Genomic DNA, 26,994 nt, shown 5'->3' with positions numbered 1-26,994 from the left:
TGTGTGGTGTGGTATTGTGTGGTGTGGTGTGGTATTGTATTGTGAGGTGTGGTATTGTGTGGTATTGTATTGTGAGGTGTGGTATTGTATTGTGAGGTGTGGTATTGTGAGGTGTGGTACTGTATTGTGAGGTGTGGTATTGTATTGTGAGGTGTGGTATTGTATTGTGAGGTGTGGTATTGTGTGGTGAGGTGTGGTACTGTATTGTGTGGTATTGTATTGTATTGTGAGGTGTGGTATTGTATTGTGTGATGTGGTACTGTATTGTGTGATGTGGTATTGTATTGTGAGGTGTGGTATTGTATTGTGAGGTGTGGTACTGTATTGTGAGGTGTGGTATTGTGTGGTGTGGTATTATATTGTGAGAGTGGTACTGTATTGTGAGGTGTGGTATTGTATTGTGAGGTGTGGTATTGTATTGTGAGGTGTGGTATTGTGAGGTGTGGTATTGTATTTTGAGGTGTGGTATTGTATTGTGAGGTGTGGTATTGTATTGTGAGGTGTGGTACTGTATTGTGAGGTGTGGTATTGTGTGGTGTGGTATTGTATTGTATTGTGAGGTGTGGTATTGTATTGTGAGGTGTGGTATTGTATTGTGAGGTGTGGTACTGTATTGTGAGGTGTGGTGTGGTATTGTGTGGTGTGGTATTGTATTGTGAGGTGTGGTACTGTATTGTGAGTTGTGGTATTGTATTGTGAGATGTGGTATTGTATTGTATTGTGAGGTGTGGTACTGTATTGTGAGGTGTGGTGTGGTATTGTGAGGTGTGGTACTGTATTGTGAGGTGTGGTGTGGTATTGTGTGGTGTGGTATTGTATTGTGAGGTGTGGTACTGTATTGTGTGGTGTGGTATTGTATTGTGAGATGTGGTACTGTATTTTGAGGTGTGGTATTGTATTGTGAGATGTGGTACTGTATTTTGAGGTGTGGTATTGTGAGGTGTGGTATTGTATTGTGAGGTGTGGTATTGTATTGTGAGGTGTGGTATTGTATTGTGAGGTGTGGTATTGTATTGTGAGGTGTGGTATTGTATTGTGAGGTGTGGTATTGTATTGTGAGGTGTGGTATTGTATTGTGAGGTGTGGTACTGAATTGTGAGGTGTGGTACTGTATTGTGAGGTGTGGTACTGTACTGTGAGGTGTGGTGTTGTATTGTGTGATGTGGTATTGTATTTTATTGTGAGGTGTGTTATTGTGAGGTGTGGTATTGTGAGGTGTGGTACTGTATTGTGAGATGTGGTACTGTATTTTGAGGTGTGGTATTGTATTGTGAGATGTGGTGTGGTATTGTGAGGTGTGGTATTGTATTGTGAGGTGTGGTATTGTATTGTGAGGTGTGGTATTGTATTGTGAGGTGTGGTATTGTATTGTGAGGTGTGGTATTGTATTGTGAGGTGTGGTATTGTATTGTGAGGTGTGGTATTGTATTGTGAGGTGTGGTACTGTATTGTGAGGTGTGGTACTGTATTGTGAGGTGTGGTGTTGTATTGTGTGATGTGGTATTGTATTTTATTGTGAGGTGTGTTATTGTGAGGTGTGTTATTGTGAGGTGTGGTATTGTGAGGCGTGGTATTGTATTGTGAGGTGTGGTATTGTATTGTGAGGTGTGGTGTGGTATTGTATTGTGAGGTCTGGTACTGTATTGTGTGGTATTGTATTGTGAGGTGTGGTACTGTATTGTGAGGTGTAGTATTGTGAGTTGTGGTATTGTATTGTGTGATGTGGTATTGTATTGTGAGGTGTGGTATGGTATTGTATTGTGAGGTGTGGTGTGGTATTGTATTGTGAGGTGTGGTACTGTATTGTGAGGTGTGGTATTGTGAGGTGTGGTATTGTATTCTGAGGTGTGGTGTGGTACTGTATTGTGAGGTGTGGTATTGCATTGTGAGGTGTGGTACTGTATTGTGAGGTGTGGTACTGTATTGTGAGGTGTGGTGTTGCATTGTGAGGTGTGGTATTGTATTGTGGGTTGTGGTATTGTATTGTATTGTGAGGTGTGGTATTATATTGTGAGGTGTGGTACTGTATTGTGAGGTGTGGTACTGTATTGTGAGGTGTGGTACTGTATTGTGAGGTGTGGTACTGTATTTTGAGGTGTGGTATTGTATTGTGAGGTGTGGTATTGTGTGGTGTGGTATTGTATTGTGAGGTGTGGTATTGTACTGTGAGGTGTGGTGTGGTATTGTATTGTGAGGTGTGGTACTGTATTTTGAGGTGTGGTATTGTGTGGTGTGGTATTGTATTTTGAGGTGTGGTGTGGTACTGTATTGTGAGGTGTGGTATTGCATTGTGTGGTGTGGTACTGTATTGTGAGGTGTGGTGTGGTATTGTGAGGTGTGGTGTGGTATTGTGAGGTGTGGTACTGTATTGTGAGGTGTGGTGTGGTATTGTGTGGTGTGGTATTGTATTGTGAGGTGTGGTACTGTATTGTGTGGTGTGGTATTGTATTGTGAGATGTGGTACTGTATTTTGAGGTGTGGTATTGTATAGTGAGATGTGGTACTGTATTTTGAGGTGTGGTATTGTGAGGTGTGGTATTGTATTGTGAGGTGTGGTATTGTATTGTGAGGTGTGGTATTGTATTGTGAGGTGTGGTATTGTATTGTGAGGTGTGGTATTGTATTGTGAGGTGTGGTATTGTATTGTGAGGTGTGGTACTGTATTGTGAGGTGTGGTACTGTATTGTGAGGTGTGGTACTGTATTGTGAGGTGTGGTGTTGTATTGTGTGATGTGGTATTGTATTTTATTGTGAGGTGTGTTATTGTGAGGTGTGGTATTGTGAGGTGTGGTACTGTATTGTGAGATGTGGTACTGTATTGTGAGATGTGGTGTGGTATTGTGAGATGTGGTGTGGTATTGTGAGGTGTGGTATTGTATTGTGAGGTGTGGTATTGTATTGTGAGGTGTGGTATTGTATTGTGAGGTGTGGTATTGTATTGTGAGGTGTGGTATTGTATTGTGAGGTGTGGTATTGTATTGTGAGGTGTGGTATTGTATTGTGAGGTGTGGTATTGTATTGTGAGGTGTGGTACTGTATTGTGAGGTGTGGTACTGTATTGTGAGGTGTGGTGTTGTATTGTGTGATGTGGTATTGTATTTTATTGTGAGGTGTGGTATTGTGAGGTGTGGTATTGTGAGGTGTGGTATTGTGTGGTGTGGTATTGTGAGTTGTGGTATTGTATTGTGAGTTGTGGTATTGTATTGTGAGGTGTGGTATTGTATTGTGAGTTGTGGTATTGTATTGTTAGGTGTGGTACTGTATTGTGAGGTGTGGTATTGTGAGGTGTGGTATTGTATTGTGTGGTGTGGTGTGGTATTCTATTGTAAGGTGTGGTACTCTATTGTGAATTGTGGTATTGTATTGTGAGGTGTGGTACTGTATTGTGATGTGTTATTGTATTGTGAGGTGTGGTATTGGGAGGTGTGGTACTGTACTGTGATGTGGTATTGTATTGTGTGGTGTGGTATTGTGTGGTGTGGTATTGTATTGTGAGGTGTGGTATTGTGTGGTATTGTATTGTGAGGTGTGGTATTGTAATGTGAGGTGTGGTTTTGTGAGGTGTGGTACTGTATTGTGAGGTGTGGTATTGTATTGTGAGGTGTGGTATTGTATTGTGAGGTGTGGTATTGTGTGGTGAGGTGTGGTACTGTATTGTGTGGTATTGTATTGTATTGTGAGGTGTGGTATTGTATTGTGTGATGTGGTACTGTATTGTGTGATGTGGTATTGTATTGTGAGGTGTGGTATTGTATTGTGAGGTGTGGTACTGTATTGTGAGGTGTGGTATTGTGTGGTGTGGTATTATATTGTGAGAGTGGTACTGTATTGTGAGGTGTGGTATTGTATTGTGAGGTGTGGTATTGTATTGTGAGGTGTGGTATTGTATTGTGAGGTGTGGTATTGTATTGTGAGGTGTGGTATTGTATTGTGAGGTGTGGTACTGTATTGTGAGGTGTGGTATTGTGTGGTGTGGTATTGTATTGTATTGTGAGGTGTGGTATTGTATTGTGAGGTGTGGTATTGTATTGTGAGGTGTGGTACTGTATTGTGAGGTGTGGTGTGGTATTGTGTGGTGTGGTATTGTATTGTGAGGTGTGGTACTGTATTGTGAGGTGTGGTACTGTACTGTGAGGTGTGGTGTTGTATTGTGTGATGTGGTATTGTATTTTATTGTGAGGTGTGTTATTGTGAGGTGTGGTATTGTGTGGTGTGGTATTGTATTGTGAGATGTGGTACTGTATTTTGAGGTGTGGTATTGTATTGTGAGATGTGGTACTGTATTTTGAGGTGTGGTATTGTGAGGTGTGGTATTGTATTGTGAGGTGTGGTATTGTATTGTGAGGTGTGGTATTGTATTGTGAGGTGTGGTATTGTATTGTGAGGTGTTGTATTGTATTGTGAGGTGTGGTACTGTATTGTGAGGTGTGGTACTGTATTGTGAGGTGTGGTACTGTACTGTGAGGTGTGGTGTTGTATTGTGTGATGTGGTATTGTATTTTATTGTGAGGTGTGTTATTGTGAGGTGTGGTATTGTGAGGTGTGGTACTGTATTGTGAGATGTGGTACTGTATTTTGAGGTGTGGTATTGTATTGTGAGATGTGGTGTGGTATTGTGAGGTGTGGTATTGTATTGTGAGGTGTGGTATTGTATTGTGAGGTGTGGTATTGTATTGTGAGGTGTGGTATTGTATTGTGAGGTGTGGTATTGTATTGTGAGGTGTGGTATTGTATTGTGAGGTGTGGTATTGTATTGTGAGGTGTGGTACTGTATTGTGAGGTGTGGTACTGTATTGTGAGGTGTGGTGTTGTATGGTGTGATGTGGTATTGTATTTTATTATGAGGTGTGTTATTGTGAGGTGTGTTATTGTGAGGTGTGGTATTGTGAGGCGTGGTATTGTATTGTGAGGTGTGGTATTGTATTGTGAGGTGTGGTGTGGTATTGTATTGTGAGGTGTGGTACTGTATTGTGAGGTGTAGTATTGTGAGTTGTGGTATTGTATTGTGTGATGTGGTATTGTATTGTGAGGTGTGGTATGGTATTGTATTGTGAGGTGTGGTGTGGTATTGTATTGTGAGGTGTGGTACTGTATTGTGAGGTGTGGTATTGTGAGGTGTGGTATTGTATTCTGAGGTGTGGTGTGGTACTGTATTGTGAGGTGTGGTATTGCATTGTGAGGTGTGGTACTGTATTGTGAGGTGTGGTGTTGCATTGTGAGGTGTGGTATTGTATTGTGGGTTGTGGTATTGTATTGTATTGTGAGGTGTGGTACTGTATTGTGAGGTGTGGTACTGTATTGTGAGGTGTGGTACTGTATTGTGAGGTGTGGTACTGTATTTTGAGGTGTGGTATTGTATTGTGAGGTGTGGTATTGTGTGGTGTGGTATTGTATTGTGAGGTGTGGTATTGTACTGTGAGGTGTGGTGTGGTATTGTATTGTGAGGTGTGGTACTGTATTTTGAGGTGTGGTATTGTGAGGTGTGGTATTGTGTGGTGTGGTATTGTATTTTGAGGTGTGGTGTGGTACTGTATTGTGAGGTGTGGTATTGCATTGTGTGGTGTGGTACTGTATTGTGAGGTGTGGTGTGGTATTGTGAGGTGTGGTACTGTATTGTGAGGTGTGGTGTGGTATTGTGTGGTGTGGTATTGTATTGTGAGGTGTGGTACTGTATTGTGTGGTGTGGTATTGTATTGTGAGGTGTGGTATTGTATTGTGAGGTGTGGTATTGTATTGTGAGGTGTGGTATTGTATTGTGAGGTGTGGTACTGTATTTTGAGGTGTGGTACTGTATTGTGAGGTGTGGTACTGTATTGTGAGGTGTGGTATTGTATTGTGAGATGTGGTACTGTATTTTGAGGTGTGGTATTGTGAGGTGTGGTATTGTATTGTGAGGTGTGGTATTGTATTGTGAGGTGTGGTATTGTATTGTGAGGTGTGGTATTGTATTGTGAGGTGTGGTATTGTATTGTGAGGTGTGGTATTGTATTGTGAGGTGTGGTATTGTATTGTGAGGTGTGGTACTGTATTGTGAGGTGTGGTACTGTATTGTGAGGTGTGGTACTGTATTGTGAGGTGTGGTGTTGTATTGTGTGATGTGGTATTGTATTTTATTGTGAGGTGTGTTATTGTGAGGTGTGGTATTGTGAGGTGTGGTACTGTATTGTGAGATGTGGTACTGTATTTTGAGGTGTGGTATTGTATTGTGAGATGTGGTGTGGTATTGTGAGGTGTGGTATTGTATTGTGAGGTGTGGTATTGTATTGTGAGGTGTGGTATTGTATTGTGTGGTGTGGTATTGTATTGTGAGGTGTGGTGTGGTATTGTATTGTGAGGTGTGGTACTGTATTGTGAGGTGTGGTACTGTATTGTGAGGTGTGGTGTTGTATTGTGTGATGTGGTATTGTATTTTATTGTGAGGTGTGTTATTGTGAGGTGTGTTATTGTGAGGTGTGGTATTGTGAGGCGTGGTATTGTATTGTGAGGTGTGGTATTGTATTGTGAGGTGTGGTGTGGTATTGTATTGTGAGGTGTGGTACTGTATTGTGAGGTGTAGTATTGTGAGTTGTGGTATTGTATTGTGTGATGTGGTATTGTATTGTGAGGTGTGGTATGGTATTGTATTGTGAGGTGTGGTGTGGTATTGTATTGTGAGGTGTGGTACTGTATTGTGAGGTGTGGTATTGTGAGGTGTGGTATTGTATTCTGAGGTGTGGTGTGGTACTGTATTGTGAGGTGTGGTATTGCATTGTGAGGTGTGGTACTGCATTGTGAGGTGTGGTATTGTATTGTGGGTTGTGGTATTGTATTGTATTGTGAGGTGTGGTATTATATTGTGAGGTGTGGTACTGTATTGTGAGGTGTGGTACTGTATTGTGAGGTGTGGTACTGTATTGTGAGGTGTGGTACTGTATTTTGAGGTGTGGTATTGTATTGTGAGGTGTGGTATTGTGTGGTGTGGTATTGTATTGTGAGGTGTGGTATTGTACTGTGAGGTGTGGTGTGGTATTGTATTGTGAGGTGTGGTACTGTATTTTGAGGTGTGGTATTGTGAGGTGTGGTATTGTGTGGTGTGGTATTGTATTGTGAGGTGTGGTGTGGTACTGTATTGTGAGGTGTGGTATTGTATTGTGAGATGTGGTGTGGTATTGTGAGGTGTGGTATTGTATTGTGAGGTGTGGTATTGTATTGTGAGGTGTGGTATTGTATTGTGAGGTGTGGTATTGTATTGTGAGGTGTGGTATTGTATTGTGAGGTGTGGTATTGTATTGTGAGGTGTGGTATTGTATTGTGAGGTGTGGTACTGTATTGTGAGATGTGGTACTGTATTTTGAGGTGTGGTATTGTATTGTGAGATGTGGTGTGGTATTGTGAGGTGTGGTATTGTATTGTGAGGTGTGGTATTGTATTGTGAGGTGTGGTATTGTATTGTGAGGTGTGGTATTGTATTGTGAGGTGTGGTATTGTATTGTGAGGTGTGGTATTGTATTGTGAGGTGTGGTATTGTATTGTGAGGTGTGGTATTGTATTGTGAGGTGTGGTATTGTATTGTGAGGTGTGGTATTGTATTGTGAGGTGTGGTATTGTATTGTGAGGTGTGGTATTGTATTGTGAGGTGTGGTATTGTATTGTGAGGTGTGGTATTGTATTGTGAGGTGTGGTATTGTATTGTGAGGTGTGGTACTGTATTGTGAGGTGTGGTACTGTATTGTGAGGTGTGGTGTTGTATTGTGTGATGTGGTATTGTATTTTATTGTGAGGTGTGTTATTGTGAGGTGTGTTATTGTGAGGTGTGGTATTGTGAGGCGTGGTATTGTATTGTGAGGTGTGGTATTGTATTGTGAGGTGTGGTGTGGTATTGTATTGTGAGGTGTGGTACTGTATTGTGAGGTGTAGTATTGTGAGTTGTGGTATTGTATTGTGTGATGTGGTATTGTATTGTGAGGTGTGGTATGGTATTGTATTGTGAGGTGTGGTGTGGTATTGTATTGTGAGGTGTGGTACTGTATTGTGAGGTGTGGTATTGTGAGGTGTGGTATTGTATTCTGAGGTGTGGTGTGGTACTGTATTGTGAGGTGTGGTATTGCATTGTGAGGTGTGGTACTGCATTGTGAGGTGTGGTATTGTATTGTGGGTTGTGGTATTGTATTGTATTGTGAGGTGTGGTATTATATTGTGAGGTGTGGTACTGTATTGTGAGGTGTGGTACTGTATTGTGAGGTGTGGTACTGTATTGTGAGGTGTGGTACTGTATTTTGAGGTGTGGTATTGTATTGTGAGGTGTGGTATTGTGTGGTGTGGTATTGTATTGTGAGGTGTGGTATTGTACTGTGAGGTGTGGTGTGGGATTGTATTGTGAGGTGTGGTACTGTATTTTGAGGTGTGGTATTGTGAGGTGTGGTATTGTGTGGTGTGGTATTGTATTGTGAGGTGTGGTGTGGTACTGTATTGTGAGGTGTGGTATTGCATTGTGTGGTGTGGTACTGTATTGTGAGGTGTGGTGTTGCATTGTGAGGTGTGGTATTGTATTGTGGGGTGTGGTATTGTGTGGTATTGTATTGCATTGTGAGGTGTGGTATTGTATTGTGAGGTGTGGTATTGTGAGGTGTGGTATTGTATTGTGTGGTATTGTATTGTGAGGTGTGGTATTGTGAGGTGTGGTATTGTATTGTGAGGTGTGGTATTATATTGTGAGGTGTGGTATTGTATGGTGTGGTAGTGTATTGTAAGGTGTGCTACTGTATGGTGAGGTGTGGTACTGATTGTGAGGTGTGGTATTGTGAGGTGTGTTACTGTATTTTTAGGTGTGGTACTGTATTTTTAGGTGTGGTATTGTATTGTGAGGTGTGGTATTGTATTGTGAGGTGTGGTACTGTATTGGGAGGTGTGGTATTGTGAGGTGTGGTACTTTATTGGGAGGTGTGGTACTGTTTTGGGAGGTGTGGTACTTTATTGTGAGGTGTGGTACTGTATTGTGAGGTGTGGTATTGTGAGGTATTGTGTGGTGGTATCGTGTGGTGTGGTGTGGTACTATGAGGTGTGGTGTGGTACGGTGTTGTATTGTGTGGTGTGGTACTGTGAGGTATTGTGTGGTACTGTGAGGTATTGTGTGGTGTGGTGTGGTCCTGTGAGGTATTGTGTGGTGTGGTACTGTGAGGTATTGTGTGGTGTGGTACTGTGAGGTGTGGTGTGGTACTGTGAGGTATTGTGTGGTGTGGTACTGTGAGGTATTATGTGGTGTGGTACTGTGAGGTATTGTGGGGTGTGGTACTGTGAGGTATTGTGTGGTGTGGTACTGTGTGGTGTGGTCCTGTGAGGTATTGTGTGAGGTTGTATTCATCCTGCTAGACAAAGCCATGACATGCATTATGTGTGTTGATAGGACAACACACAGGGAGTGTGTCCCCAGCTGCAGGGCAAGGTTCAGACCTCTGGGCTGTCCTCATTAGGAGTCTATCAGTCAAACACAAACACCACACACACACACTGCCAGAGAGCCCAAACCACAGCAGCTAAGACGGACACACGTACACAAGAAGACAGAGTAGCTATTTGACCAACGGTGACTATGAGGCAGCATCCCACTGACTGTAGGCATGCCTATATCTGGCCTGAGTTAGCCGTTCATCAGGTGGTAAGCCTGACCAGCAGCAGTGGTGCAGTGAATAGGCATCTGCCTCAGTTCTCTTCAGTGGTGCCTAAACAGTTGCCCAAAACATCTCACAGGATGCAAATGGATAGTTTCAACATGGAGACACACTGTCATCCAGTGGCTAGATATGGTACTGTATTCTCAGTAATGCCTAAATAAATAGCTCAATGAAACACATTTCATGGATAAAGATTTATTGATTTGAAACCTACCAGTGAAATGAGTGTCATTATTATAACTGATTATAAGAGAGTGAGTTACATAAAGATCTGATGGGATCTTTATTGCCATATAGGAGATACCCAACCGGTTGGCATGCAGTCACATTCAAAACCAACCGTAGTCCAGCCTCCCTCATACACTCATTAGACTCTAGGCTACATTGGGAGAAATCTACAGGCCACAAAAATGACAATGGGATGTTTGCTTTGCTGTAAGACAGACCTTTGGACATACAGCAATATGAACACGCGTCATATGATATACAATACAGTTGACTGCAGAAGTACAAATTGATCATGAATTGGTTTTCAACAAAAAATCAGTAAATGTTGAGGACCTGAAAAACCAAACTCTACATTTTCACATGTTACTGAATAGGAGATGATGTTCTGGTAACGTAGAGGTACTGTTGAGGCTGTGGGGTAAAAACACTGAGGATGCAGGCTTCGCCTCGCTTGAGACACGTGACTAACAAATGGTTCACCGGCTGTCTGACTCTCCAAAGTCTTTTCCATAGCAGAGGAAATATACAAAATGCTAATCGCTCCCCTCCTGAGCTTTACATACAGACGTCTTCAGATAGTCACCAGGTTCCCAACGGACAGAAGAATAAATTACCACACAAATCATCAAAGTACATATACACAACAGGATCTGTCTTCATACAGTATATACACAATCAATGGAAAATAATGGAAAGCTGTATAGATACAAAAAAGTAATGTAACAATATATACAAACATCATCTTTTGAAACTTTGTCCAGGATTCAATCCAATTGCGCTTTTTGTCGGCTCTGCGCCATTTAAAGGTCATTTCCGATTGAGCCGACAAATGCAGCATTTACCAAGAATGCTGTTTCCGCAAACGGGCCAACATTGTCTTTAAAAAGGTGCATAGCGGACAAAGCGAGTTTCGATTGAATCCCGGCCTTTGATTGCTTTTGTGTGTTCTCAGTGGTGTAAAAATACTTTAAAAATACTTTAAAGTACTACTTAAATAGTTTTTGGGGGAGTATCTGTACTTTATTTTTTACAACTTATACTTGTACTTCACTACATTCCTAAGGAAGATGATGTACTTTTTACTCCCTGAAACCTAAAAGTACTTAGCTAGATAGCTTAGCAGGACAGGAAAATGGTCTAATTCGCACACTTATCAAGAGAACATCCCTGGTCATCCCTACTGCCTCTGATCTGGCAGACTCACTAAACACATTTCTTTTTTTTCTTTTCTTTTTTTACTGTTATTTTACCAGGTAAGTTGACTGAGAACACGTTCTCATTTGCAGCAACGACCTGGGGAATAGTTACAGGGGAGAGGAGGGGGATGAATGAGCCAATTGTAAACATGCGTCCTTTGTAAATGATCTCTGAGTGTTGGAGTGTGCCCCTGGCTATCCATAAGTTAAATAAACAAGAATGGTGCCGTCTGGTGTGATTATTATAAGGAATTTGAAATGATTTACACTTTTGATACTTAAGTACATTTTAGCAATTACATTTACTTTTGATACTTATGTATATTTAAACAAAACACTTTTAGACTTTTACTCAAGTAGTATTTTACTGGGTGACTTTCAATTGAGGCATTTTCTATTAAGCTACTTTTACTTTTACTCAAGTATGACAATTGGGTTATTTTCGGACCCCTGTGTTCTTAAATGTTTAAGTAAAGCAGAATACTTCTATATCTAGTGGCTAGACTGGAAGCCTTGTCTATCTATTCATATCCTCATCTAGTGCAGAGCGGTCCTCTGGAGCTTCCATTTCACTACAACATTCAAGGTTTTTTGAAGACCAAATGAAAGGTGCAGTATTTGTATTTGCGGCTGAGGCAAAATGACGGGTTGCAAGCTGTTCAGAAGAAACAGTAGAAATCCCAAGTGGAGTGTTCCTCGATAAGATCCAACCTGGACTCAGGGATAAACGTAACATAGTAAATGTAAATCCCGAATACTCCAATTAGTACGCTTATGTTACGTTTCGTATGGTATGTATTGATTTATGGATGTGCATCATACATTTCGTACAATATGTTACGATTTTGAAAACGTATGATTTGTTACGAATTCCAATTAGTTGTGGCTAACGTTAGCTAAGCGGCCAATGCTAACGTTAGCGAGGTTAGTTGTAATAGGGGTTAAGGTTAGGAGTTGGGTTAATGGTTTAGGGTAAGGGTTAGCTAACATGCTAAGTAGTTGCAAAGTGGCTAAAAAGTAGTAAGTAGTGGCTAAAATTCTAAATCTGCCCGTCATGATTCAAACACGCAACATTTGGGTTGCTAGACATTGGCGTTATACATCCACCCAGACCAAACACCGTACTTTCATTTTTGCCTTATGTCTTATGTAACCATACAAAACATAACACAACATACTCATTTCAGTATTCTGGATTTACCTTTACTATGTTACATCTAGTCTATGAGACCAGGCTTAAAGATCAGGTCAGGAAGGACCTCTCAGCTGGTAGAGCATGGTGCTTGCAACACCAGGATAGTGGGTTCGGTTCCCGGGACCGCACATACGTAAAACGTGGATAAAAGTGTCTGCTAAATGGCATATAGTATTATATTACCTCAGCGATGATATTGGTATAAAGTCTCCTCTATGAGTCTCTCCATCATGTCGAGTAGTGGGTTTGGAACTGGGCCCAGGACAGTCAGTGTGGCTGGATCACTCGATCAAGGGCCAAGTGTTCGGTTTGAGATTCAGCTTGTTTTGGGACAGTGATGAGTGCTGCGTGGTGGTTTTAGAACTGGGCCCAGGTCAGTATAGTGTGTCTCAATATCTCTCCATGGAACAGTGTTGGGTCAGTGGTGAGTGGTGGGTTTGGAACTGGGCCCAGGTCAGTATAGTGTGTCTCAATATCTCTCCATGGAACAGTGGTGGGTGAGTGGTGGGTTTGGAACTGGGCCCAGGCCAGTGAGTGTGTCTCAATATCTCTCCATGGAACAGTGTTGGGTCAGTGGTGAGTGGTGGGTTTGGAACTGGGCCCAGGCCAGTGAGTGTGTCTCAATATCTCTCCATGGAACAGTGTTGGGACAGTGGTGAGTGGTTGGTTTGGAACTGGGCCCAGGCCAGTGAGTGTGTCTCAATATGTCTCCATGGAACAGTGTTGGGTCAGTGGTGAGTGGTGGGTTTGGAACTGGGCCCAGGCCAGTGAGTGTGTCTCAATATGTCTCCATGGAACAGTGTTGGGTCAGTGGTGAGTGGTTGGTTTGGAACTGGGCCCAGGCCAGTGAGTGTGTCTCAATATGTCTCCATGGAACAGTGTTGGGACAGTGCTGAGTGGTGGGTTTGGAACTGGGCCATGCTTTATATGAGTCTCTCCACGGGCGGCGGCTGGGCTATGTTCCACATCTCTACGCGGGATCCCTCCTTCTCCTGTCGGCTGGGGCTGTAGGTACCGTGGGTGGCCCTACGGTTCAGAGCCACCACCAGGCCCACAGAGATACTGACCAGGGCCAGTAGCAGCACCACTGACACCAGACTGACCGACAGCAACAGGTCAGCGGTCAGCCCTTCAGAGGTCAACTGGAGGGGGAGAAGGGGTGAGGAAGAGGAGGAGGGCAGAAGGGGTAGAGGTGGGAGGAAGAGGCGGGGGGGAGGACAGGGGTGGAGGTGGTAGGAAGAGTATGAGAACAGGGGTGGAGGTAGCAGGAAGAGGAGGAGGGGTTAGACAGGGTAGAGGTGGGAGGTGGAGGACAGGGGTAGAGGTGGGAGGAAGAGGAGGTGGACAGGGGTAGAGGTGGGAGGAAGAGGAGGTGGAGGACAGGGGTAGAGGTGGGAGGAAGAGGAGGAGGAGGACATGGTGGGAGGAAGAGGAGGACATGGGTAGAGGTGGGAGGAAGAGGAGGTGGAGGACAGGGGTAGAGGTGGGAGGAAGAGGAGGTGGAGGACATGGTAGGAGGAAGAGGAGGACATGGGTAGAGGTGGGAGGAAGAGGAGGAGGAGGACAGGGGCAGAGGTGGGAGGAAGAGGAGGAGGAGGACAGGGGTAGAGGTGGGAGGAAGAGGAGGAGGAGGACAGGGGTAGAGGTGGGAGGAAGAGGAGGACAGGGGTAGAGGTGGAAGGAAGAGGAGGAGGAGGACATGGTGAGAGGAAGAGGAGGATATGGGTAGAGGTGGGAGGAAGAGGAGGTGGAGGACAGGGGTAGAGGTGGGAGGAAGAGGAGGAGGAGGACAGGGGTAGAGGTGGGAGGAAGAGGAGGAGGAGGACATGGTGAGAGGAAGAGGAGGACATGGGTAGAGGTGGGAGGAAGAGGAGGTGGAGGGTAGAGGTGGGAGGAAGAGGAGGAGGACAGGGGTAGAGGTGGGAGGAGGTGGGAGGGGGAGACGGGGGTAGAGGTGGGAGGAAGAGGAGGAGGAGGACAGGGGTAGAGGGGGGTGGGGGGTGGGAGGGGGAGACGGGGGTAGAGGTGGGAGGAAGAGGAGGAGGAGGACAGGGGTAGAGGTAGGAGGAAGAGGAGGGGAGACGGGGGTTAGTACAAGTACACTACAAACTGGGAAGCAGGAAACACATAAACATCAATAAATAGGTGCTAAAGTACATTGGCAGCATCATTAACAAACTGGTCAGACCAGAGGGAAGAAAAACACAAACTCTGTCTATAATCTCTCCATTTCACACACAGTCTCTCTTCTGGATATGTTACACAAGGTGCTCCGGTTCCAAGCGCTGTGCGAGCGTCATGGTAGATCTGTCCCCTAGCCAGAAGGCAGTAGAGATGGGATCAGACGAGGATCAGGGATTGGACGAGGCTGGACAGCACCAGGCTGCACAGGAGACAGGAGTCTCTGAGGTGTGAACCCCCCCCCCCCTCTATCTGCCGCCGCTCACGGCTAACACCAGCAGCACTGGTAACAGGATTATCGTCATGCCAACACACCGCTGCCCTGTGCGAGCCACTTGGAGCACGTGTTGAAGAAAACCATTAAGGAGAACTCAGCATTAAATATAGATAGGTCTAGTTGCCAGGCTGAAGTAGCAAGGACATGCACATTAAGAGAAGATGACAGCCAGGCCATATGACACCCAGGCTATACTCTATTTCTGAAAGAGTACATTAACCAAGACCACACGTACATTTATGACAGCTGGACGTACTATGGTCAGCAGGATACAGGAAGAAAGATGGAAGCAAGATAACTGATGACTAACACGTAAAACATAAGCATGCAATGCATAGATTATTTTAGGACGTGAAAAGAGTTCTGTCATCGTTATAACCTAACCAAAAGCAGATATGAGCGTTAGTGGGCGTGAACAAGCAAGCTCTGAGATGAAAAGATAATCATTGAGAAAAGTCAAGGGAAGCTATTTTCATATAGGAGGGAGGGGACTCTATATGTTATGCAAAGACAGAATCCTATAAAGGCAGGACTCTGTAATATGAGAATTTAGTCTCTTTCCATGGAGGGGCTCGGCTTTGCTACTTTGTATTAAAGTCTTTATTGAATTCACAAGTTCTTGTAAGAGTGTTATATTTCTGAGATGATTCTCCACGACACGCTCCGTCTGAGGAGAATCACACACACGCAGGGTCGCGTCAACTCAGCTCAGACACCGAGAAACACGTACACCGTGCCAACACAATCCACACACACATCACAGACAACTGTTGCCAGGGCTGCTCAAACACACATCACAGACAACTGTTGCCAGGGCTGCTCAAACACACATCACAGACAACTGTTGCCAGGGCTGCTCAAACACACATCACAGATAACTGTTGCCAGGGCTGCTCAAACACACATCACAGATAACTGTTGCCAGGGCTGCTCAAACACACATCACAGACAACTGTTGCCAGGGCTGCTCAAACACACATCACAGACAACTGTTGCCAGGCCTGCTCAAACAAACAATGACCGATTTAAGGAAGTAAAATCATCACTGTTTTTGACACAGTGATTCACAGCACATAGGATGTTGTATATCTGATGATTTTGACTAAGTGAAGAACTGTGTGTTCCATCTTATTAAGCCACTGCTGTCAGAATGCACCTACATGTGTCATATTGGAGCCAAGCTGAGGTGCTGCTGGGAGATTTGACCCGTTAAACTAAGTCAACTGTCACTTCACATAGGAAAAAGAGGGAGCAACATGACCTTGTGATGTCACAGAAAAACACTCCCTAAAAGAGTCATAGCACTAGGAAACCCTGAAATACAGCTACACGAATGCTTGTTTAAACGGTTCTTGGTTGTTTGTCTGTCAGAAGAGAAAGGTTGACTGTCAGAGTACCCAGAGAACTCCACAGCAACCACGGCTCTTCATCAGTCACAGCCAGACAGAGGACTCTCTAACCAGAGGATTCTCTAACCAGTCTACACTCAGTTTCTATAGCAGAGCAAGGCCACACACACTGTCGGTCCCTACTACAGCTATACAGTGTTCATCTCAGAACCTAGGTGTCTGAGAGGGAGATGTATCCTGTTGTGTATGTGTATGTATGTGTGTGTGTGTGTGTGTGTGTGTGTGTGTGTGTGTGTGTGTGTGTGTGTGTGTGTGTGTGTGTGTGTGTGTGTGTGTGTGTGTGTGTGTGTATCTCGATGAACGATAGTATCTGCGAGATAAGCTGCCCAATGTGCATTTCTCTGAAACAGTCCCAACCTGCTGGAACACCACCAGATCTATGAAACAGTCCCAACCTGCTGGAACACCACCAGATCTATGAAACAGTCCCAACCTGCTGGAACACCACCAGGTCTATGAAACAGTCCAAACCTGCTGGAACACCACCAGGTCTATGAAACAGTCCCAACCTGCTGGAACACCACCAGGTCTATGAAACAGTCCCAACCTGCTGGAACACCACCAGGTCTATGAAACAGTCCCAACCTGCTGGAACACCACCAGGTCTATGAAACAGTCCCAACCTGCTGGAACACCACCAGGTCTATGAAACAGTCCCAACCTGCTGGAACACCACCAGATCTATGAAACAGTCCCAACCTGCTGGAACACCACCAGGTCTATGAAACAGTCCCAACCTGCTGGAACACCACCAGGTCTATGAAACAGTCCCAACCTGCTGGAACACCACCAGATCTATGAAACAGTCCCAACCTGCTGGAACACCACCCGGTCTATGAAACAGTCCCAACCTGCTGGAACACCACCAGGTCTATGAAACAGTCCCAACCTGCTGGAACACCACCCGGTCTATGAAACAGTCCCAACCTGCTGGAACACCACCAGGTCTATGAAACAGTCCCAACCTGTTGGAACACCACCAGGTCTATGAAACAGTCCCAACCTGCTGGAACACCACCAGGTCTATGAAACAGTCCCAACCTGCTGGAACACCACCAGGTCTATGAAACAGTCCCAACCTGCTGGAACACCACCAGGTCTATGAAACAGTCCCAACCTGCTGGAACACCACCAGGTCTATGAAACAGTCCCAACCTGCTGGAACACCACCAGATCTATGAAACAGTCCCAACCTGCTGGAACACCACCAGATCTATGAAACAGTCCCAACCTGCTGGAACACCACCAGGTCTATGAAACAGTCCCAACCTGCTGGAACACCACCAGATCTATGAAACAGTCCCAACCTGCTGGAACACCACCAGGTCTATGAAACAGTCCCAACCTGCTGGAACACCACCAGGTCTATGAAACAGTCCCAACCTGCTGGAACACCACCAAGTCTATGAAACAGTCCCAACCTGCTGGAACACCACCAGGTCTATGAAACAGTCCCAACCTGCTGGAACACCACCAGATCTATGAAACAGTCCCAACCTGCTGGAACACCACCAGATCTATGAAACAGTCCAAACCTGCTGGAACACCACCAGGTCTATGAAACAGTCCCAACCTGCTGGAACACCACCAGGTCTATGAAACAGTCCCAACCTGCTGGAACACCACCAGGTCTATGAAACAGTCCAAACCTGCTGGAACACCACCAGGTCTATGAAACAGTCCCAACCTGCTGGAACACCACCAGGTCTATGAAACAGTCCCAACCTGCTGGAACACCACCAGGTCTATGAAACAGTCCAAACCTGCTGGAACACCACCAGGTCTATGAAACAGTCCCAACCTGCTGGAACACCACCAGGTCTATGAAACAGTCCCAACCTGCTGGAACACCACCAGGTCTATGAAACAGTCCCAACCTGCTGGAACACCACCAGGTCTATGAAACAGTCCCAACCTGCTGGAACACCACCAGGTCTATGAAACAGTCCCAACCTGCTGGAACACCACCAGGTCTATGAAACAGTCCCAACCTGCTGGAACACCACCAGGTCTATGAAACAGTCCCAACCTGCTGGAACACCACCAGGTCTATGAAACAGTCCCAACCTGCTGGAACACCACCAGGTCTATGAAACAGTCCAAACCTGCTGGAACACCACCAGGTCTATGAAACAGTCCCAACCTGCTGGAACACCACCAGGTCTATGAAACAGTCCCAACCTGCTGGAACACCACCAGGTCTATGAAACAGTCCAAACCTGCTGGAACACCACCAGGTCTATGAAACAGTCCCAACCTGCTGGAACACCACCAGGTCTATGAAACAGTCCCAACCTGCTGGAACACCACCAGGTCTATGAAACAGTCCCAACCTGCTGGAACACCACCAGGTCTATGAAACAGTCCCAACCTGCTGGAACACCACCAGGTCAATGCGGAGTTGCACTTCAGACGGAAACACAGACTGCTTTTAGCTGGTCAAGCATCTCTCTCTCTCCAATTCAATGGGGCTTTATTGACATGGGAAACATGTTTACATTGCCAAAGCACATAAAATAAACAATTAACAAAACAACAAAAACAAACAAATCGAATTAAACAAAACAAAGAAAACCCCATATTAACATTAACAGTAAACATTACACAAAAAGTTTCAAAAGAATAACAATGTTTAAAATGTTATATTATTTGTGGTTAAAAAAATGTAGTATGACATTTAAAATGTTACATAAGCTATGCGTTGTGACAATGTGCAAATAGTCAAATGTACGAATGACAAATAAATATAGGTTATATTACATTGGTATTTCTCACCCACTGATTTACCTTTTCTTTTGGCAGCAAGTCACACATTTTGCTGCTGGTATTGCACACTTCGATATTTCGCTTAACAGTTACGGAGCTTTGTCAAAATGTAATTTGTGTTCAAATTCTTTGCAGGTTTGTGTAATCTTAGGGAAATATGTGTCTCTAATATGGTCATATATTTGGCAGGAAGACAAGAAGTGCAGCTCAGTTTCCACCTCATTTTGTGGGCAGTGTGCACATAGCTTGTCTTCTCTTGAGAGCCAGGTCTGCCTGCGGCGGCCTCTCTCAATAGCAAGGCTATGCTCACTGAGTCTTTCCTTATTCAAAGCTTTCCTTAAGTTTGGGTCACTCACAGTGGTCAGGTATTCTGTCTCTGTGTACTCTCTGTTAAGGGACAGGTAGCATTACAATTTGCTTTGTTTTGTGGTTGATTCTTTCCAATGTGTCAAGTAGTTTTCTCATGATTTGGTTGGGTCCAATTGTGTTGCTGTCCTGGGGCTCTGTGGGGTCTGTTTGTATTTGTGACCAGAGCCCCAGAACCACTTCTCTTTTCTGGATGTTGATAACCCGTGGGTTTAGTCCTAATTCTGCTCTGCATGGATTATTTAGGGGTTTGCATTGCACTCTGATTATATTTTTGGTGAATTCTGCATGCAGAGTCTCCGTTGGGTTTTTGTCCCATTTTGTGAATTCTTGGTTGGTGAGGGACCCCAGACCTCACAACCATAGAGAACAATGGGTTCTATAACTGATTCAAGTATTTTTTGCCAGATCCTAATTGGTATGTCGAATTTTATGTTCCTTTTGATGGCATAGAAGGCCCTTCTTGTCTTGTCTCAGCCTTGAGGAAGTTACCTGTGGTGCTGATGTTTAGGCCGAGGTAGGTATAATTCTTTGATGCACTAGGCCAACGGTGTCTAGATAGAATTTATGTTTGTTTTGAATTACTGAGATTCTCTGTCAGGGCCCAAGTCGGACAGAATCTGTGCAGAAGATCTAGGTGCTGCTGTAGGCCCTCCTTGGTTGGGGACAGATCTAGGTGCTGCTGTAGGCCCTCCTTGGTTGGGGACAGATCTAGGTGCTGCTGTAGGCCTTCCTTGGTTGGGGACAGATCGAGGTGCTGCTGTAGGCCCTCCTTGGTTGGGGACAGATCTAGGTTCTGCTGTAGGCCCTCCTTGGTTGGGGACAGATCTAGGTGCTGCTGTAGGCCCTCCTTGGTTGGGGACAGATCTAGGTGCTGCTGTAGACCCTCCTTGGTTGGGGACAGATCTAGGTGCTGCTGTAGACCCTCCTTGGTTGGGGACAGATCTAGGTGCTGCTGTAGGCCGTCCTTGGTTGGGGACAGATCTAGGTGCTGCTGTAGGCCGTCCTTGGTTGGGGACAGATCTAGGGGCTGCTGTAGGCCCTCCTTGGTTGGGGACAGATCTAGGGGCTGCTGTAGACCCTCCTTGGTTGGGGACAGATCTAGGTGCTGCTGTAGACCCTCCTTGGTTGGGGACAGATCTAGGGGCTGCTGTAGACCCTCCTTGGTTGGGGACAGATCTAGGGGCTGCTGTAGGCCCTCCTTGGTTGGGGACAGATCTAGGTGCTGCTGTAGGCCCTCCTTGGTTGGGGACAGATCTAGGTGCTGCTGTAGGCCCTACTTGGTTGGTGACAGAAGAACCAGATCATCAGCAAAAAGTAGACATTTTAATTTAGAGGATTGTAGGGTGAGGTTGGGTTTTGTAGACTGTTCTAGTGCACTTGCCAATGAATGTATATAAATGCTGAAGAGGGTGGGGCTCAAGCTGAATCCCTGTCTCACCTCCCGACCCCCAGGGAAGAAATCTGTGTATTTATTGACCACACTTATTATCGTTTGTCAATTAGAGTGTGCAGGGTGTGTACAGTGCCTTAGGAAAGTATTCAGACCCCTTGACTTTTCCCACATTCTGTTATATTACAGCCTTATTCTAAAATTGATTACATAAAATTAAAAAAACTCAGCAATCTACACACAATACCCCATAATGACATCACAACACCCACGATGACATCACAATACCCACGATGACGAAAAGAAAACAGGTTGTTAGATATTTTAGCAAATGTATAAAAAATAAAAAATGTGGTCTGTCTTATGGTATTTTGGTAAGAAGCCTATTTGACATTGTTTTCACTGAGGAAATGTTGGAGTCTGCTGTCGATGATATTGCAGAGGATTTTCCCGAAATGACTGTTGACACAGATTCCACGGTAATTATTGGGGTGATTAGACCTTTAGATCTGAGGAGAGTGTTGAAGTTGTTGTACTTGAATTTGGTGTGTGTGTGTGTGTGTGTGTGTGTGTGTGTGTGTGTGTGTGTGTGTGTGTGTGTGTGTGTGTGTGTGTGTGTGTGTGTGTCACCACTAGCGGTCTTTGAGTTGGTATCTTAGGATCTTATGGAAAAAGAAATGGAGCCTCATTGTCTCTCTGGGTGGGTGAGGAGGCTTTGAAATAGAGGACTCCTCAGACCCCAGAATTTCAATACGAACCCGAATTGGATCCGTTAAATTTCTACCCGACCTCGACAGGATCCGGCAATTAAAAAAATATATATATATCCGATCCGATTCGGATACGAGATGGACCAGATCCGACCCAAAACTTGTCCGAGCTGAGAGAAAATCGGATCAAAATTGGGTCTGGTCTGTATACGACCCAAATGGATCCGAAAGCAAAACAATTCAACTTTATTGCTCGTGGAAGCCAGCTAAATTGTTTTGACTTGTCTGGCAGTGAACTTTAATATGCATTTTTGGTTGCATCTAAAATAAATGATTTGTGGTCTACAGTTTAGTATTTTCATAATGACATCTCTATAGATAGATGGAGAACTTTATGAAGTTTTCAGAAATGTTTTCCTTATTTCTGTTGACAAAATATTTTAGAAGAAGGATCTTTTTATGTGATGATAATCACATGCCAGACTGAGAGCAGCGAATAGTAGTTCACTTTTGTCTGTAACATAATATTCTGTAGGCTTATTGTTTTACTAAGCAACATTACAATCTAGCCTACTTAACTGTTTTGATCAACATTGATTTAGACTGACGTTAGGCTAAGCCTGTTTGACCAGCAAGCTTCAAATTCAAAATCCATTTAGAATAGCCTATGGAAGAATGAGTCTCCCATCTGCATTCCCGTGTCATTTCTAACAATTGGCATTTGTAGGTCTCGGTTAGTATTCCTGCTATGACAACACTATAAATGGATGTAGAATATGTTTTTAGGTTTTCAGAGATCTGTTCATTTTGTTTCTGTTGACCAAAATAAAATAAAATTGTGGGGATTTTAGACAAAGAAAATAGCAAAATAAAATAGCAAAACAGCCTACTAAATAGGCGAAGTCTAAACAAATACATTAGATAGCCTAAATAAACAAGTAAATTGAATAAATAAAACAATTCAATGAAATAGCTAAGGTATTTTCCCCTCCGTATGATGTGGATAAATGAAGATGTGCCTGTTGGTTTTTCCTCCCTGTACTCTCTTTCATTCAGCAAAGAGCGATTCAATGTTTCAGAAACTCTTTTTTTATGTGATGATAATAACGTGCCAGACTCAGAGCAGTGAATAGCAGGGAAAGGTCAGTTGTACAACTGAATGCCTTCAACTGAAACGGGTCTTCCTCATTTAACCCAACCCCTCTGAATCAGAGAGGTGCGGGGGGCTGCCTTAATCGACATCCACGTCTTCGGCACCCAGGGAACAGTGGGTTAACTGCCTTGCTCAGGGGCAGAATGATAGATTTTTACCTTGTCAGCTCGGGGATTTCATCCAGCAACCTTTCAGTTACTATCTCAACACTCTAACCACTAGGCTACCTGCCGTTCACGTTTGTCTGCATCCTAATATTCTGTAGACTTTATAGACTAGAGGCTATCACTGTTTTCCGCTGCGTCCTCCTCCTCTTCCACAACAACTAGCCTATTTTACCGCTTGATGTGCAGTGGCTTATTTTCATAAAGAGAATATAGCATTTTGTCACAACATGATATTGACACATTTGGTTTGATGAAAGGGGACCCATGACAGTAATTTAAGAGAATACAATCTAAATGTGTAAAATTTGCATCTGTTGTTTAGGAACTAAACTCTTCAAATATAATTTTGGATCCGGTCGGTATTTCTATTTTTTTTCTACACAGATCCAAGGCCCATGGCCACCGAGCGGGATCCGACCGGGGATCCGTGGGTCCCGGTCCCTACAAAATGTGGGATCCCGGATCTCGTGCAATAGGATTCGGAAAGATCCGCTTCACAGAACAGTTAGTAACACAGTCAAATTCAAACACTTTACACTTTACACTTTTAAAAGTTCCCAATCATAATTCAACAATGGATGTTAATCAGAGAGGATAGGGTGACAGGACAAAATATGATAAAAGGGGAAGAAACGGTAACACACTAGTCTCTCTCTTCTTTCTCCCATCTTCATCAGACCTTCACCCTTTACAACACCCTCTCTCTCTCTCTCTGTTCTTCATCAGACCTTCACCCTTTACAACACCCTCTCTCTCTCTCTGTTCTTCATCAGACCTTCACCCTTTACAACACCCTCTCTCTCTCTCTGTTCTTTATCAGACCTTCACCCTTTACAACACCCTCTCTCTCTCTCTGTTCTTCATCAGACCTTCACCCTTTACAACACCCTCTCTCTCTCTCTCTCTCTGTTCTCTCTCTCTCATTCTCTCTGAAGAGAGACACATCAGTAAAGCCACTGAGGAGAAGATTCACTATTTCTCTCTACTTTATCTCTATTTCCCTCTTTCATTTCTTCTTCCTTTGGTCTCAGCCTCTTTGCGCACACACACACACACACACGCACACGGGCACGGACACACAGACATGGACACACACACAAATACACACACACTTGCAGGCATATTGACGTGCACATTCATACACACACGGATAGGAAAGGTTTGTGTGTGCAGTATGTGTGAGGTTATCAAGAGGTCACTTCTCTCTGTGTATCCTGTTAAGAGAGATTAGGTAACTATGTTTGGATGTCACGCAGCAGTGCCATACAGCTCACTAGATGACTGGTAAACCTGCCCAGTACTGACCAGTGACATAACTGCTTGATGTTGGATAAATGAAGACAGGAAGTGAAAGGAGGACAAACAACAGATTGAGGGTGAAAAGACAGGAAATGTTTATTTGAAACAGACAGAGAGATGGACATAGAGACATACTTGTTTAAAGAAGACATGAAAGAACAGACAGAGAGATGGACATAGAGACTGACAGACAGACAGACAGCCATAGAGACATACAGACAGCGAGACGGACAGAGAGACAGGCAGAGACAGACAGATGTGATGGATGACAGACAGACAGACAGACAGACAGACAGACAGACAGACAGCTGGACATAGAGACAAACAGACAGACAGAGAGCTGGACATAGAGACAAACAGACAGACAAAGAGACAAACATATTTTTAGGTCTAGACAACAACAGGAAATGTGTGACAGAGTTTAAAATGAATAAACGTTAGGTGTGATTCATTGTCTTCAAGGGCCTAGGGCCATCTCTCTAGCTATACCTCATACAGTATCAGGACAGTACCATCATCCTCAAGGAATACAAAGTATAAATGAACACGAGGCTGACCAGATATTGTAAGTGAGATTAATCTCAGAAAACACTATATTTTTCCAAAAGTGCAAAAGTTTTTCAATAAGAAATAACATTTATTTCGGGAAATTGTGCTTATACACTGACTAGCCTGTGCAATTGCAAAACCAGTGTCTTATTTTCCATTTGTTCCATTTGGAAAATACCCTTTATCACAGTTTCTGTATAGTCTAATGGACATTATCAACCGGGTGGTTAGAGCCCTGAATGCTGATAGGCTGAAAGCCGTGAAATATCAGACTGTTTACCATGGGTATGACAAAAAAACATATTTTCACAGTTCTAATTACGTAGGTAACCAGTTTATAACAGCAATAAGGCACCTCTGGGGTTTGTGGTATATGGTGAATATACCACAGTTAAGGGCTGTATCCAGGCACTCTGCGTTGTGTCGTGATTAAAAGAACAGCTCTTATCCGTGGTATATTGGCCATATACCACACCTTCTCGGGCCTTACTGCTTAAATATAATGCTACCTGAGCTGTGTTCGTTTAGCGCCATCGCCCAAAGGATATTCATATTGCCATATCCAACAAAGAGCATATTCAGAAATCACACAACTTTATTAAGAAACATGCTGCCTATAGAAAACGTGTTGTTTTTAAGGCACAAAAACAGCTCTGTGCTCTTTTCAGAAAAATAAGACGAATCCATTTAAATGTAGCTCACCTCAACAATATATAACAGAATTAAACCAATAACTAAGTTGTACTTTCACACGTACAATACCGTTCAAAAGTTTGGTGTCACTTATAAATGTCTTTGTTTTCGAAAGAAAAGCAAAAAATTTTGTCCATTAAAATAAAATAAAATTGATCAGAAATACAGTGTAGACATTGTTAATGTTCTAAATGACTATTGTAGCTGGAAACGGCAGATTTTTTAATGGAATATCAACATAGTTCGAAAATGGCGCCAGAAGAAATGTCAGCAGTTTTACGGGCATCCAAACAATTGTGCTATATGTGTTTTTCCAAGGTATTTGTCACTTATTTTGTACATCATGTTTCTGCCACTGTATCTTACAGCAAAAAACAGCTTCTGGATATCAGGACAGCGAACACTCACCTCGGACTAGACAAAGATTTTTTCTTCAACAAGCAGGACACACAGGACATATTCCGAACACCCGACAAGGCCAACATCCCAGTTATTGGCAAGAGGAAGAGACGCAGGTATGGAGGACACAGAGCGGGGTGCCTCGTAAGGATCCGCCGAAGGCGAGTTGGAAAGCTGCCGTTACTGTCAATATTACTAGCCAACGTGCAATCATTGGACAATAAATTAGACGAGGTACGATCACGAATATCCTACTAACGGGACATCAAAAACTGTAACATCATATGTTTCACGGAATCGTGGCTGAATGATGACATGGATATTCAGCTGGTGGGATAAACGCTGCACCGGCTAGATAGAACAGCACAGTAAGACGAGGGGGGGGGGGGGGGGGGGGGGGGTCTGTGCATATTTGTAAACAACAGCTGGTGCACGAAATCTAAGGAAGTCTCTAGATTTTGCTCACCTGAAGTAGAGTATATTGTGATAAACTGTAGACCACACTATTTGCCAAGAGAGTGTTCATCTATATTTTTCGTGGCTATTTATTTACCACCACAGACGGATGCTGGTACTAAGACCGCACTCAGTCAGCTGTATAAGGAAATAAGCAAACAGGAAACCGCACGCCTAGTGGCCAGAGACTTTAATGCAGGGAAATTTAAATCAGTTCTACCTAATATCTATCAACATGTTAAATGTGCAACCAGAGGGAAAAAAATTCTAGATCACCTGTACTCCACACACAGAGACGCGTACAAAGGTCTCCCTTGACCTCCATTTGGTAAATCTGACCACAATTCTATCCTCCTGATTCCTGCTTACAAGCAAAAATTAAAGCAGGAAGCACCGGTGACTCGGTCTATAAAAAAGTGGTCAGATGAAGCAGATGCTAAACTACAGGACTGTTTTGCTATCACAGACTGGAACATGTTCCCGGGATTCTTCCGATGGCATTGAGGAGTACACCACATCAGTCACTGGCTTTATCAATAAGTGCATCGATGACGTCGTCCCCACAGTGACTGTGCGTACATACCCCAACCAGAAGCCATGGATTACAGGCAACATTCGTACTGAGCTAAAGGGTAGAGCTGCCGCTTTCAAGGAGCGGGACTCTAACCCGGAAGAAATCCCGCTATGCCCTCCGGCGAACCATCAAACAGGCAAAGCGTCAATACAGGGCTAAGATTGAATCGTACTACACCGGCTCCGATGCTCGTCTTATGTGGCAGGGCTTGCAAACCATTACAGACTACAGAGGGAAGCACAGCCGCGAGCTGCCCAGTGGCACGAGCATAATAGATGAGCTAAATCACTTCTATGCTCGCTTCGAGGCAAGCAACACTGAGGCATGCATGAG

General features: G+C 44.0%; 1 protein-coding gene across 1 annotated transcript in view; it reads right to left on the bottom strand.

Moving 5' to 3' along the window:
• Positions 1 to 9,829: 9,829 nt before the first annotated feature.
• crb1 (crumbs cell polarity complex component 1) overlaps positions 9,830 to 26,994 on the bottom strand; it is a 59,990-nt gene continuing 42,825 nt past the window's right edge. The window contains exon 13 of the mRNA XM_055943707.1: positions 9,830 to 13,411. Within this exon, the coding sequence (XP_055799682.1) occupies positions 13,193 to 13,411 (219 nt within the window). The 3' untranslated portion in view covers positions 9,830 to 13,192. The remainder of the gene's footprint in view (positions 13,412 to 26,994) is intronic.

The sequence above is a fragment of the Salvelinus fontinalis genome, chromosome 14 (genome assembly GCF_029448725.1).
Source record: "Salvelinus fontinalis isolate EN_2023a chromosome 14, ASM2944872v1, whole genome shotgun sequence".
NCBI classification, from domain to species: domain Eukaryota; kingdom Metazoa; phylum Chordata; class Actinopteri; order Salmoniformes; family Salmonidae; genus Salvelinus; species Salvelinus fontinalis.
This window is presented reverse-complemented; position numbering and strand designations above follow the sequence as displayed.